Source organism: Dendropsophus ebraccatus, chromosome 5 (assembly GCF_027789765.1).
Source record: "Dendropsophus ebraccatus isolate aDenEbr1 chromosome 5, aDenEbr1.pat, whole genome shotgun sequence".
Classification (NCBI taxonomy): domain Eukaryota; kingdom Metazoa; phylum Chordata; class Amphibia; order Anura; family Hylidae; genus Dendropsophus; species Dendropsophus ebraccatus.
The window spans coordinates 35,191,033-35,204,840 of NC_091458.1; the positions used below are offsets into that span (position 1 = coordinate 35,191,033).

Here is a 13,808-nt window from a genome sequence, read left to right on the forward strand (position 1 = left end):
TGTGTCAGATTGGAAAGAATACACCACTTCCTGCAGGACATACAGCAGCTGATAAGTACTGGAAGACTTGAGAGTTTTAAATAGAAGTAATTTACAAATCTAACTTTCTGACATTTATGTGAAATTTAGATTTTACCCTTCCAGATGTATTTTCTGCAAACCGCTGCTGCAGGGTGGAAGTAAAGGGCAAAACTATTCAGTAGGTGAATGATAGCGGAGAAGTTCACGATGGTTAGATGACCAGTTTATCTTTGCTAAAGAAGTGGTTGGGACTGGGATCTTCTTGATTCTGGGTATGCATATTGCCAAGGCTATCTGACTTAGATTTATCTGATGAATTATTGAAGCCAAAGCCAGGAATGGATATGAAAAGGAGAAATATTAGTCTTTCCTTTATGACCTTTTCTCTGTTTATAGTCCAGTCCTGGCTTTGGCTTCAGAAATCTGAAGTCTGTGTAAACGCACCACTAGGCCACTTGGCTGGTAACTTTACTCGCCTGGCTCTTGTGTTGATTCCTTACAGCAGAGAGACATACAGGACTGGTATATACTGGGGTCATGTACTTGCAGACTATAGTGTGTTGTCATGCTTCAATAAATGCAGAAATATATACTAGGAAAGTAGAGATGAGCCCGGCCCATATGTGTCTCCAGGCTGACTGTAGCGATCTGTCTGACATCTTTAGGGCAGGAAGTTAGTGGGACAGAGATGTCCGGGCTGTAAACAGTGCACCGCCTTGCCTGCAGCTTTTCAGCGTTGCAGAGCGCCTTACAGCTCGTCTTCCCATCACTGCAGATCAAAGGTGTCAAAGCTTTGGCTGCGAGGAATGATGGGGGTTGTAGTTTTGCCTCAGCTAGGGGCTGCAGGTTTGACACCACTGCTGTAGATAGTGTTTTTTTTTGTTTTTTTTTTTACTGTCCCCTCTTCATGACATTTAATAGCAGCCGTTCTCAGTATCTCTGGATGGCTTTGATCACGTAAGAGGATGACGCGTTGGAGGTCTGGCATCTCTGCCAGGTAGCGCTTTGAAGTCATTTGCAATCTTTTCTTAGCTGGTGTAAAGCTTTAGCTTCCTTCCCAGTAGCCTAGGGAATATGAAGGTAGTGGGGGAGACTAGGGGAGGGTTCTGTACACAGGTCCGTTTATAGCTGGGAGGGACATGTAAAAAGTTTTTTTTCTCTCTTTAACAAAATGACAGTTCTGCCCCTACCTTTTAGTGATCTGTGTCAGTCGTGGCGCCAGTGCAGATGTGGTCTGCATATATGTTATATAATTGTATGAATAGGAGTTCTGTTATGTTTCGTGAGGAATATGTCAGACCTCGGGCATTATGAATGTAAAAATAGAGATCGGTGGGTGGCACTACTAGTCCCAGCAGGTGTAAAGCTAGCTAATGATGTATAGCAAACAGAAAAAAAAATCTGGAGGTGCCAACTCAAAGAATGTAGGTCAACAACTATATATTGGTAGAGAAGGAAATGAGTTATGGTGAGTTTACACAGACAGATTTATCTGACAGATTTTGGAAGCCAAAGCCAGGAATGGATTTGAGAAGAGGAGAAATCTCAGTCTTTCCTTTATGACCTGTTCCCTGTTTATAGCCTGTTCCTGGTAAACGCACCATTACACTCACCGGTTAAAAAGTTTCTCTTTAGCTTTATTTCTTCATAATTAAAAAGAGTTTAGCACAGTGTGCACCGTATAACTGACAGGGCCAAAATAATATATAATCCACTCAGTCCTGGGAATACTGGTTGTAGGTAGAGATCCATCAGATGGGGACGGCGGACTGGTCTGATGCTCGAAGTTAGTTTTTCTGTATTGTAGTCACTTTTGACAGAGGTGGCAGCAGAGAGCACTGTCAGTCTGGCAATAATACACCACTTCCTGCAGGACATACAGCAGCTGATAAGTATTGGAGGACTTGATATTTTATAATAGAAAGAGTTACAGATTTGTTAAATCACTTCTGACACCAGTTGATTTAAAATGTATTTTTTCTCCGGAGTACCCCTGGTGTAATATTGCTATCTGTTGCACTGGATGTAACAATATGTGGTGAGAACACGATGATGCCTCCCTTTCCTGGCATAGCCGTCATGTAGCTGATGATAGACGTATAGGGTGTGTGCGCGGAGCTGATAAGTGGTCACCACAGTATTTTCGGAGCGGGAAACTACTGTGTGAGTGAGGTCACAACCTTCATGGATCACACGCTAGGATTAGCAGGGTTTTCTTTTCTGACATCATTCACCTTTACCTTCATTATTGGTTGATTTATTAGGGAAACTATTCGGTACTGCCGGCTATTGGGTTTGGACTGATCTGTGCGCCTCACTATGTTGGAGCCAGTCCATTGGAGAATCTTCTGCAGTTCCCCATAGACTCCCATTGGCACTGTATACATCACTGATCACCTCTGTAAGGTAATGCCCAGCCTGTCCAGTATGTTTGCTGTATGCACCACAGAAAAGCTTCCAGCATGTCACAGTGGATCCGTGTTGGAATCCTCTAAGGGCACGTTCACAAAGCTAAAATCTTTGCTGATGTGTATGAGGAATCTGCTGCATACATATTACTGCATTTTGGCAGGAAACCCCACATCCTGACTTCTATTTTACATTCACATTACACTGAAAAACCTGCACAGTTTTCAGAAACTGCATTGCAGACTTTTCAGCCAGTCACGGTTACTGCATGGATTTCCCCCCTTGAAATTTTTGGCTGTTTTAAAGGGAAACCTGTCACGTTGTACATATAGTCATCATGTTATAGAGCAGGGGGAGCTGAGCAGATTGATATATGTCTTTGTTAGAAAATATTTTATATGACTTTTTCCTTTATCAATAGAAATCTTTGATTTTGGTTAGGAGTCCAGTGGGCGGTCCTGTCATTAAGCGACACTGTCCGCTGAGCTGGAATTTTTATCAATAAGTGACAATTTATACTGAATATATTTTTCCACAAAGATATAGCCATCTGCTCGGATCCTCCTGATCTATAACGTGATGACAATATATAACGTGGCATTTTAACGGTGACCTTTTAAAAATCCACATGCAAACGGCACAGATTTTAGATGCAACTTCAGCATGGAATTTTTTTAAAGGGGACATGTGGCCAAATCCAAAAATTGACACTAGTACCATTAAACATCTTAGGGTGCCCTGATCACGCACCTTCTTTCAGATTCTTGATATGTGGGTTTCTAATTTGTGTGACAATTCAGTTAATAGTCAAATAGGTGTGACCTTAATTTTAATAATGAAGAGACTGAGGTGATGGATGTGATTATACAGTCAGGGGGTGTGTCTTAGACACATACCCCCTCTCAGTATAAAACATTCACACCCGTACATTTAGAAATAAGGAAGAATGAGGGCACTCACCCGTTTGTTTGACTTCTTTTATTTCATTTCATATGAGCAGACGCGGACACAGTCTGCTCACTGCAGTGAGGACGCCAACCCCTCTCCCAAGACGTAATAGCCTATAGCAGTGCCGACCACTTTATCTAACTAAAGAGAGTAAAACATTCACACCCCTTACCATATAACCTCACCCATTGCCTCATAGACATCCCATTATTATTATTAAGGTCACGCCCATCTGACTATTAGCTGAATTCCTAAACTATAAAGCCCTATATCTCTCGAGAATAGGAGGGTGTATCAAGAGACTGTAAAAAGGTGTCTAGGTGTCTTATCAGGGCAACCTAACCTATTTAATGGTCCTCCTTTATGGTGCGTTCACACCTACAGCAGTGATTTTCAACCAGTGTGCCGTGGCACATGGTCGGGTGTGCCGCGGGGAAAGTTCCCTAAACTATGGTGCCCCTGTGAAACAGGAGAAAACAATGGGGGAGAAACAGGGGGGAGAGAAACATGGGTATGGTGGAGAGAAGTATGGTGGAGAGAAGTATGGTGGAGAGAAGTATACAGGCCCAGGTTTCACACTGAGTGAGTATAAATACATTTAGAATCTATATTATTAACTATATGTATAATATGTAATGTTTTAGTGTCATTTTGTGCCATTTTGGTTGGTGGTGTGCCCCGGGATTTTTTAAGTATAAAAAGTGTGCCGCGGCTCAAAAAAGGTTGAAAATCACTGACCTACAGGATCTGCAGCTGACTTTCTGCAGCAGATTTCATTTAAATAACTGAACACAGCATCAAATCTGCTGCAGATCCTGTAGGTGTGAACACACCCTTAGGCTGGGTTCACACTACGTATATTTCAGGCAGTATTTGGTCCTCTTGTCAGGTCCTCATAGCAACCAAAACCAGGAGTGGATTGAAAACACAGAAAGGCTCTGTTCACATAATGTTGTAATTGAGTGGATGGCCGCCATATAACGGCAAATAACTTCCATTATTTCAATACAACAGCCATTGTTTTAAAATAACAGCAAATATTTGCCATTAAATGGCGGCCATCCACTCACTTACAACATTATGTGAACAGAACCTTTCTGTGTTTTCAATCCACTCCTGGTTTTGGTTGCTATACAGCCTCAAATATACAGCCTCAAATATACGTAGTGTGAACCTAGCCTCAAAAGGGATAAAAAGGGGATGGGGTGGTTATGGATGGAGGAGGTCACTTACCTACCCCATTCCAGCGCCGGGTCCCGGACCGCGCTGCCCAGTACACCCGTACCGCGGCCGCTTCCTGGTGTGAGCTGCCGCATGTGACATGACGTCTCAAGGCAGCTGAGCCATTCAGTGGCCGTAGCAAAGTCCCGCTTCGGCCGCTGAATGGCTGAGCTGCCTTGAGACGTCACGTCTCATGCGGAAGCTGCCGCGGTACGGGTGTACCGGGCGGCGTGATCCGGGACCCAGCACTGGAACGGGGTAGGTAAGTGACCCCCGCCGTCCATAACCACCCCATCCCTGGTCATAGCTGAAAAATACCCCCGGGCCGGAGTACCCCTTTAAGGCAGAATTTGCAGCCTTTAATTTGCTGTGTGAACAAGCTCTTAGCCTCTATACCTCAATGCGTTGATGTAATTCTTTTTTTTTTTTTTTTTTTTTTTTTTGCATTGTCCATGTCTGTATTACTGTAGACTTTCATGTATGTTGAGGGTCTTATCTTGTGAACCCCCACCAACATCTGAAGAGTCAGACAGAGCACAGTGATGTCTTTCTCTTTTCACCCTGGTTCATGTGCCCAGCATTACGTTTCATCCCTGATCACAGCACTTGGCCGGGAGGCGGCTGTATCAGACATGATGGGACAGATGTCTGGAGCTCTATCTCCTTACTTGTAGTGATGGATCAGACATTCAGTGAAACGTCATAGTGATCTGCCATCACTGACTATTTTTGGACTCTCCCCTAATTGACGTGACATGAGTCCAATGATTTCCAAGAACGCTGATCGGCAGGGTTTCCTTTCTTGTTGACCTTACGTGGCAGGGTGATATCTGTCTGTCCAGCTGTATATCCAGGAGGCCGCTATTAGTGTCACAGGGTGTAGAGGGACACAATGAGTAATATATCGGAAGCTTTACATATTACCTAGTTCCCTTTTATATCCTGCTCCAATAAAAAGCCATAAATAATGGTGGAGGTGTAAGGGTCACCGAAACCTGGACTCCGGAGAGGTGTTTATTATGTGACTGCCTCCAGTGGGGGTCATTCTGTTCATGTATTATATGTACGGAGCTTCATTTATACCTATTAGCATTGCAGATAGAAATTCCCTGCCAGCCTATCCCATGTCATATGTATAGACAATTATTGTTCTCGTTCAGATCTGAAATTCATATTACAAGCTTCACATATAGAATTAATCTACATAATAGGCTTACATTGAGTCATTTTGCATGTACATTTGCGTTATACTTCAGAGCTGCACTAGATATTCAGCAGTCCAGTGTGTGGGGTATTGCAGCCCACGGACAGGACAGACATGGTGCTGTTTGATTTATTTTCTTCAAAGAAAAAATAAAAATATTCTGGATAAGCTCTTTAAAACCACTTTCCTAATGTTATTTATAAACTTACAAGTGTGTATTAGATCTCCCCCCTAGGGCTTGAATCACAGCTTAGACTTTTTACTGCTGCTCTATAATGTCCTCCATGCAGCTGCCGCTTCTAAGGATGTGCTATAGGAGAGCAGGATGTATGGGAGACATCTTAGAACCTATAGGATAAATCTGTGACCACATTTGTTAAATCAGTAATTTTGGCTAAAATGACATCCCTTTTGATAAATGTGTATTTTTTTTTTTTATACTTTTATGTACATTTTTACTGGATTAGTAGTTAAAGGGGTTATCCAGTGCTACAAAAACATGGCCCCTTTTGCACCACTCTTGTCTCCAGTTTGGGTGCGGTTTTGAAACTCCGTTCCAATAAAGTAAATGGAGCTTAATTGCAAACTGCACCTGACCTGGAGACAAGAGAGGGGGAAAAGTCGCCATGTTTTTGTAGTGCTGGATAACCCCTTTAATTTGTTGTCTCTGTTCACTCTTCGCTTTTTCCAGGTGAGATTTGCCATGTAAATGCAATACAGTGTCCAGCTATGGGCCCTGACCTATCGGCACCATAAATAAACCATCTCTAATTCTGTCTGTCTTTACCTTGTCTTAGGAAAGATGACCGAGATTATGCACTGAAACAAATAGAAGGTACTGGAATTTCTATGTCTGCATGCAGAGAGATTGCTGTAAGTACAATTCTGTGTTGTGTACATGATCACAATACAGCCCAATCACTATCCTAACACACATCCCATCTGTCCTGCAGCTATGGCATGTAGTGATCTCAAAGTCTTCCAGGACTTATCAGCTGCGTATGTCCTGCAGAAAGTGGTGTATCCTCTCCAGTCCGACACAGTGCTCTCTGCTGCCACATCTGTCCATGTCAGGAACTGTCCAGAGCAGGAGAGGCTTTGCTATGGGGATTTGCTACTACTCTGGACAGTGGTGGCGGCAGAGACCACTGTGTCAGACTGGAAAGAATACACCACTTTATACAGGACAATACAGCAGCTGATAAGTACCGGAAGACTGGAGATTTTAAAATAGAAGTCGTTTACACATCTGTATAACTTTGTGACACTAGTCAACTAGTCAATTATATATATAATATAATTTTTTTTATTTTTATTTTAATTCACTTTATTTAAAGTTATGTAACTTGTGCAGCTCAGCCATACCCCTCCCAGCAAAAGTCCTGGCTTTGACACAGCTCTATATTGCTAGTGCTGCTGCATGCACATACTAAGCCTTGAGGAAGCTGTCTGTGTCACTAGCGCTGCAACAACCTGTAGCAGAGCAGGGCAATTATCCCTGCTTGCTCTGCTACACTGTGCTGCAGCACTAGGTCCTATGGGCAAAGCACAGAGAGTCGCTCAGGACCTCCGCCGCTACAAGCCGCATACTCTCCACAACAGCTTACAGTGTCTGAGGAAGGTCCAGCAGATTACACGGACAATCAGCAGCCACCACCACAATCAGCGTTCACACCTCATAAGAGCAATTTATGAGTTCGACTTGCTTCCCGTTTTTTTTTAGATAGAAATAGGGATTTAGACAGCATTAAAAAGTTGTTGGCAAAAAAGCACCTAATCCCATTTTTTTATGGATGTTTTTACTTGGTCTTGTATATTTTTGTAAGCATGCTTAGTGTGGTTTTCGCTCCTGTTGACAGATACATGTTCCAGGGCAGGAGGGCGTGCGTCTCACTGTAATAACAAACTTTGGTTCCGTTTCAAGGATATTGAGGCATTGGCAGCACTGTACTCCAAACGGCACCGTCCATGGCTACAGCCAGGAGAGGATATTGTTGCTGAAAGTTTCAAAACTTCCCCCCCCCCCCCCCCTCCTCTAGACCTAGGGTCTTTTTTTATTTATTTTTTTTCTCCTAAACAGAGATAAATTAAGACTTTCTGTATACAATGTTTCCTATGTGGCTGATATTACCCTCTGCCAAGTGTCAGTATAGAACGTCAATAAACTACAGTTAAAGGGATACTCTCATCTCAACTAACATAGGTATACTTGTAGGGCTCATCAACAACAAAAATTAGCAAATTATAAAAATTTAGCAAACTTGTCTCCTTCTCCTCATATGCCCACTCTTTTTTTTCCTATTATTTTTGACAGCTTGTTGTGTAGGTTACTGACCCCCACTCTAAAAGAAGTGGCTGATTAATAGATATAGATAGATACACTATATCTAATATATATTCCAGCCATACTGCTGCTTTAAGTGTATAGTGGTGATCAATGTAGCCTTCTCTGCATAAGTCCACCCACATAATCCCCAGCATTATATGCTCAGTCTCTGGCGTTAGCAGCAGTGCAGGATAGTCATTTCTGTATATCTCTGTGATTACGTCCATTTGCAGGTTTGTTAAATTAAAACTAATGTTATGGTTTCTTTACTTTGTAGCTTCTACGGGAACTGAAACATCCAAATGTTATTTCTCTACAAAAAGTCTTCCTCTCTCATGCAGACAGGAAGGTGTATCTTCTATTTGATTTCGCAGAGCATGACCTATGGGTAAGCCCTCCCTCCTTTTATCTTTATTAGCAGAGTTGAATGAGTTTACAGTTTCGCTGAACTCTACGCTAATGAATGGACTGTCTACCCATTTAGTTTTGTAAAGTTTTTCTTATTCCCCAGAGAATCTTATAGGAGACTCTCTCAGGCTGTAACTTATGCAGGACTAGAAAAACATGACTGCTTTCTTACAGAAACTGCACCGCCCTTGTCCTAGGTTTGTGTGTGGTTTTGCAGCTCTGTTACATTAAAGTGAATGGAGCTGAATTGTAATAGCACACACAACCTGAGGACAGGTGGTTGTTTTTTTTTTAAGGAAAAGTCCAGCAATTTAAAAAACTTCACAACCTACATGGGCAGGGGAGAACATAATACACAGTCATTATTTACCTCTCACCATGCCCACGAAGTGGCGGTTCATGGGCCCCATGGCCCCCTCCAGAAGGCATTTTCCCCCGAGTTCTGATAACTTCACGATTCTCATCCTGGTTGATGGATTGTGCACTTAACCAATCAGTTACTGCAGCGGTGTCCCACCCCAGTCACTGACTGGCTGAGTGGGCAGTCCATGGCCAGGGTCGTGAAGTCAATCCGGCACTCCTATGGCATAGGGAGAGGTGAGTTGTGATTATGCTGCCCTATATGTAGCGTAAGCTAATGACAGTGATACATCATTTTGTTCAGCTCATCTTACATTGTTCTGTGCAACTAATTTGGAGATATCCTCTTGAATAATATCGACAATAAGTATATGTGCTTAAGCTCATTAGTCCTGGATATTCATGAGCACCAGCAAACTCTGCCAACCAGCTGCTGAATGGCAGTTATCTATACGTCCTTTGTATAGGCACGAATCCTATTCGCCTCCATATTAAGAGAACAGCTGAACAGAATGATGTAAGTAATACATTGTTCTGTTCACTATTACTATCATTAGTTTATGCTCATTTAAGGCAGCATAATGCTAGTGACAGATTCCTTTTTAAGTGTGCTGAAGTTTGCCAAAAATGCACCATCATGTTGTCAAATGATGGTGTAAAGTAAGCTATTCATTGTTAGGGCACGTTCACATTCACATGTGTGAATATACCTTTATGATGTTTTGAGCATGTTGGGTAACTGCATAGATCTGAGGGTCTGTGCTCTCAGAGTGTATGTATCTCTTATGCCTCTATTCTCACCCCTAGTGCCCTGGAAAAGTGCAGATGTCAGAAAGCGCTGTCACTTGGCAGCCTGTGAAGAACGTTATAATGTTCTATGCTGCCGATCATACGTATCATGTTGCTGCCATAGAAGAAGGGGGACTTTCTATTTATGTAGAATGTGATTGTACTTAGCGGTGTAATGAGATTTCTCTTATAAATCCTATCCGGATTTCGCTCTCCTTAGTTTAATAGGTGTGTGACGGCTCTTAGTTTATTGGTTATGTGTGTGCGGCCATGTCTGTGTTGTTACAGGTGTACGTACAATGCCTTCCCCAAGCCCAGCACTGAGCCCAGTCTATTGGTCTGGATTCTGTCTCCATTTAGACCTAGGAAGGGTTTTTTTCTTTTTTTTTGGCTTTTTCCAGTCTTTTTTTTTTTTTTTTTTTTTTTTTTTTTTTTTCTTTTTGCTCTGGATAAACATCCCAAAGAAAAGATAGGGGAACAGGCCATAGACTGAGCTCAATGGGCCCGGCATCCCTTTTCAGCCAAGTATAGTGGAGCACTGTGTTACTGTATCAGATGCAGTGGCCGAGCTTCCGGACCTGGCTTGGATACTTAGAAAAAAAAAAAGGGATTTAGTAAGTGCACTTCAGTGCCGGCACAGTTCCAGCATCTCGCCTTTCATCGGCCTCCACTACCACTAGAATGGATTCACTTTGCCGGTTCTGCCTCCTAAATGCATTCTTTTGTGTCGCTGCACGATCAGGTGTCCAATTCATACACTCTGCATTTCAGCTATTACCCCCGGGTTCCTGTTTCCATGCTGGAGCATATTACGAATCCGTCAATAAATTGCATAGAATTTTAGCCGGATTACTTCCTACAGTGGTGACATTATAAGTAACAATTTTCTACATTGAAGCCCAGTTTATGCAAAGACTGTTTCTTAAAGGGGTTATCCAAGATTAGGAAAAGCACAGTTATTGTCTTGTAACAACAGCTCCACCCCTGTTCTCAGGTTTTGTGAGGTATAACAATTCAGCTCCATTCACTTCAATGAAACTGAACTGCAAAACCCCACACTTAAACTGAGGACAAGAGAGGTGCTGTTTCTAGAAGAAAGCAGCCATGTTTTTCTAGGCCTGGACAACCCCTTTAATGGCCCAAACATAGCTGCTGACCAGGTTTGTACTACTTCACACTTGTGTATGTGTTTATTTAGCTTGCGTGCTGCTGTATATGTCAGCATACTGTATATATCAGGACAGATTGCACTAATACCGTGTGATTTGAAAATGAAACAGGTTAAAACAAGTAACTTATATATGTGCGCTGCAAAAAATACGTTTAGGTTCTTTGTTTATGAGAACGTAGAAAAAAAAATGCCATTTCGCCTATGTTCACACACTGCGTGAACAACGGCCGTTGTTGCAGTGAAAATTGCATTGATTTTGATGGCCTACGGTTGCAAATAATTGACATGTCAGTTATTTCCACAGTTGTTGTTTGTATTTACTTAAATTAAACTTTTTTAATGACAAGAACGGCCGTTGTTCTAATTGCAAACAATGGCCGTTCTTGTGGTAAAAAATACGTTGTGTGAACATAGCCTGAAAGGAGATGTCCCACAAAAATTTAAATATGCAGACACCTTGGGGGGGAAGACAGGAAAATAATAAACAAGTGAACTCGGCTATCCTTGTGCCTCCAAAGCAGCGCCTCCGATAGCTTTCCTATCTGATACAACACGTCCCCAGTCCCAAGCATTGACTGGGATGGGACGCTGCAGTCACTGACAGTCACTCAGTTAGAAGAGCCGGGTACGTGACGTACCTGGTTTCCAACAGGAGATGACTGCTTACTTCTGTGAACGGGACCCGTGAGCGGCGCAATGGAGGCACCAGGACGGGTGAGTTTACTTGTTTATCATTCACCCCCTGTGTCTGCCTGACATTTATTTTTTTCCATTTTAGTGGGACTTACTCTTTTTTTTTTTTTTTACGTAAAAGTCCTATAGATGGGAAGGAGTTATGCTAAACTTCTTACGCTAACTTCTGCTAAAATGCAAAGGGAGAAAGAAGAAACCGGGCCGCACCTGTCCGCAGCCTGTGTGGTATCGTAGCTCGCCTTATTCACTTTAGTGGGACTAAGCTGCAATATCAGACACAACACATGGCAGTCCTGGACATGAAGGGGTTGAATAAGGAATGTTGGAGATTGTTCAGTCCACAATTGTGTGTTCCTGCAGATTTTTAATATCTTATAGAAGAATCTCTCCTGTTCTCCTCCTTACATATGGAGAGATTATTATCCGCCCAGGCTCACAGGCATATTTAACAAGACCGGGCTCCGTGTCTGGGTAAAAAGTTAACTTTGTGAATAGGTTACATTCTTCATCCTGAGTTACTGGACGTCATTCAGAGCTGCATTCTCACTTCTGCAGGCTATTAGTGGAAACGGTCAACAGGCTCGCTGACAGGCTCCTATAATAAAGCCCCCCTATATTATAGGAGCCTGTCAGCGGGCCTGTTGACCGGCCAGCCAGATATGGTACAGTAAACTAAAGAGGGCACTTCTCAGAATACAAATCACGGGAACACCAATCACCGCCATGTTCACTGTAGAGCTTACTGGGAGGGGGGCAGGGTTTAGGGCCTCCTTTATTCACCAGTTATGAAATGTTTTTTTCAATATTTAGCAATAAAAATCTAATCTACAGTAATAAAATTATTAATAATAATGTAGTGATTTTCCCTTAAAAATGGTACTCTGGATAAAAACCAAAAATGTAAATCCCTTTTTATTTAAAAAAACAAACAAAAAAACTCCAGTCTTCCGGTACTTATCAGCTGCTGTATGTCCTGCAGGAAGTGGTGTATTCTTTCCAGTCTGACACGGTGCTCTCTGCTGCCACCTCTGTCCATGTCAGGAACTGTCCAGAGCAGCAGCAAATCCCAATAGGAAACTTTTCCTACTCTGGACACTTCCTGACATGGACAGAGGTGGCAGCAGAGAGCACCATGACAGACTGGAAAGAATACACCACTTCCTGCAGGACATACAGCAGCTGATAAGTACTGGAAGACTTGAGATTTTTAATAGAAGTTATTTACTTTCCCATCCATTGCATGGGGCCAGTGTGCATTCAGAGCTGCAACATAGACTGGTGAAACTAGTAAGTGACCCAGAGGTGAGGGCAGTGCTGGAGGTTTAAAAGCGTTCCCGAGATGATGCAGCCAGGGACGGGTAACTATAAGGGCTATAAACGCCGACCTGTCCTGAGAATAATCCCCTGATGGAAATTGGGTGAAATCGGCCTCATCCATTACTAGTTTTGCTCCTTTTCGTCTCCACCAGACAGCCATGTAGATTGTCTTTTAGTTTCCTCTTTATTCTTGCTGTCTGACCTTCAGCCACAAGTTCATTGAAAAGAAAGTTCCAGGAAAGTAAGGAGACTGCGCAAATGAATGGAAATATCCCTTCCCATGTCTCGTCTCATTGCCAAATGTGTTTTTGCTTCTTTCAGCACATAATCAAGTTTCACCGAGCTTCTAAAGCCAACAAGAAACCAGTGCAGTTACCGCGAGGAATGGTGAAGTCACTACTGTATCAGATCCTAGATGGGATTCACTACCTGCATGCCAACTGGGTCTTACATAGGGATTTGGTAAGTTGATCTTCATGTAATGTGTTTTGATCTTGTAATGTTCTTGTTTGTTACCCCTGTCGCTTGTATAGCGCTCTGGAATTAAGTGCGCTTTATAAATAATAATAATAATAATAATCAGCGGCTCTGAGAGTCACCTTTTTTTCTATCCAAAGTGAAAACCTAGATCTGAAAGTCCCTCTTGTTCAGCTGCTTCTATCCTGCTCCTGTTGGCAGATCTTAAAGGAGAAGTCTAGCAAAAAAATTTTTTATTATTGTATTGCCCCCCCCCCCCCCCAAAAGTTATACAAATCCCCAATATGCACTTATTATGAGGAATGCTTATAAAGTGCTTTTTTTCCCTGCACTTACTACTGCATCAAGGCTTCACTTCCTGGATAACATGGTGATGTCACTTCCTGGATAACATGGTGATGTCAGCTCTGGGAGTCAGGGCGTGACATCACCATGTTATCCAGGAAGTGACATCACCATGTTAT

General features: G+C 42.5%; 2 protein-coding genes across 2 annotated transcripts in view; both read left to right on the top strand.

Moving 5' to 3' along the window:
* The window catches only part of RPL21 (ribosomal protein L21), a 407,337-nt gene that overhangs the window by 13,499 nt on the left and 380,030 nt on the right, over positions 1-13,808 (top strand). The window lies entirely within an intron of this gene.
* CDK8 (cyclin dependent kinase 8) overlaps positions 1-13,808 on the top strand; it is a 61,375-nt gene that overhangs the window by 6,534 nt on the left and 41,033 nt on the right. The window contains exons 2-4 of the mRNA XM_069969846.1: positions 6,601-6,676; positions 8,407-8,517; positions 13,189-13,329. Of these exons, the coding sequence (XP_069825947.1) occupies positions 6,601-6,676; positions 8,407-8,517; positions 13,189-13,329 (328 nt within the window). The remainder of the gene's footprint in view (positions 1-6,600; positions 6,677-8,406; positions 8,518-13,188; positions 13,330-13,808) is intronic.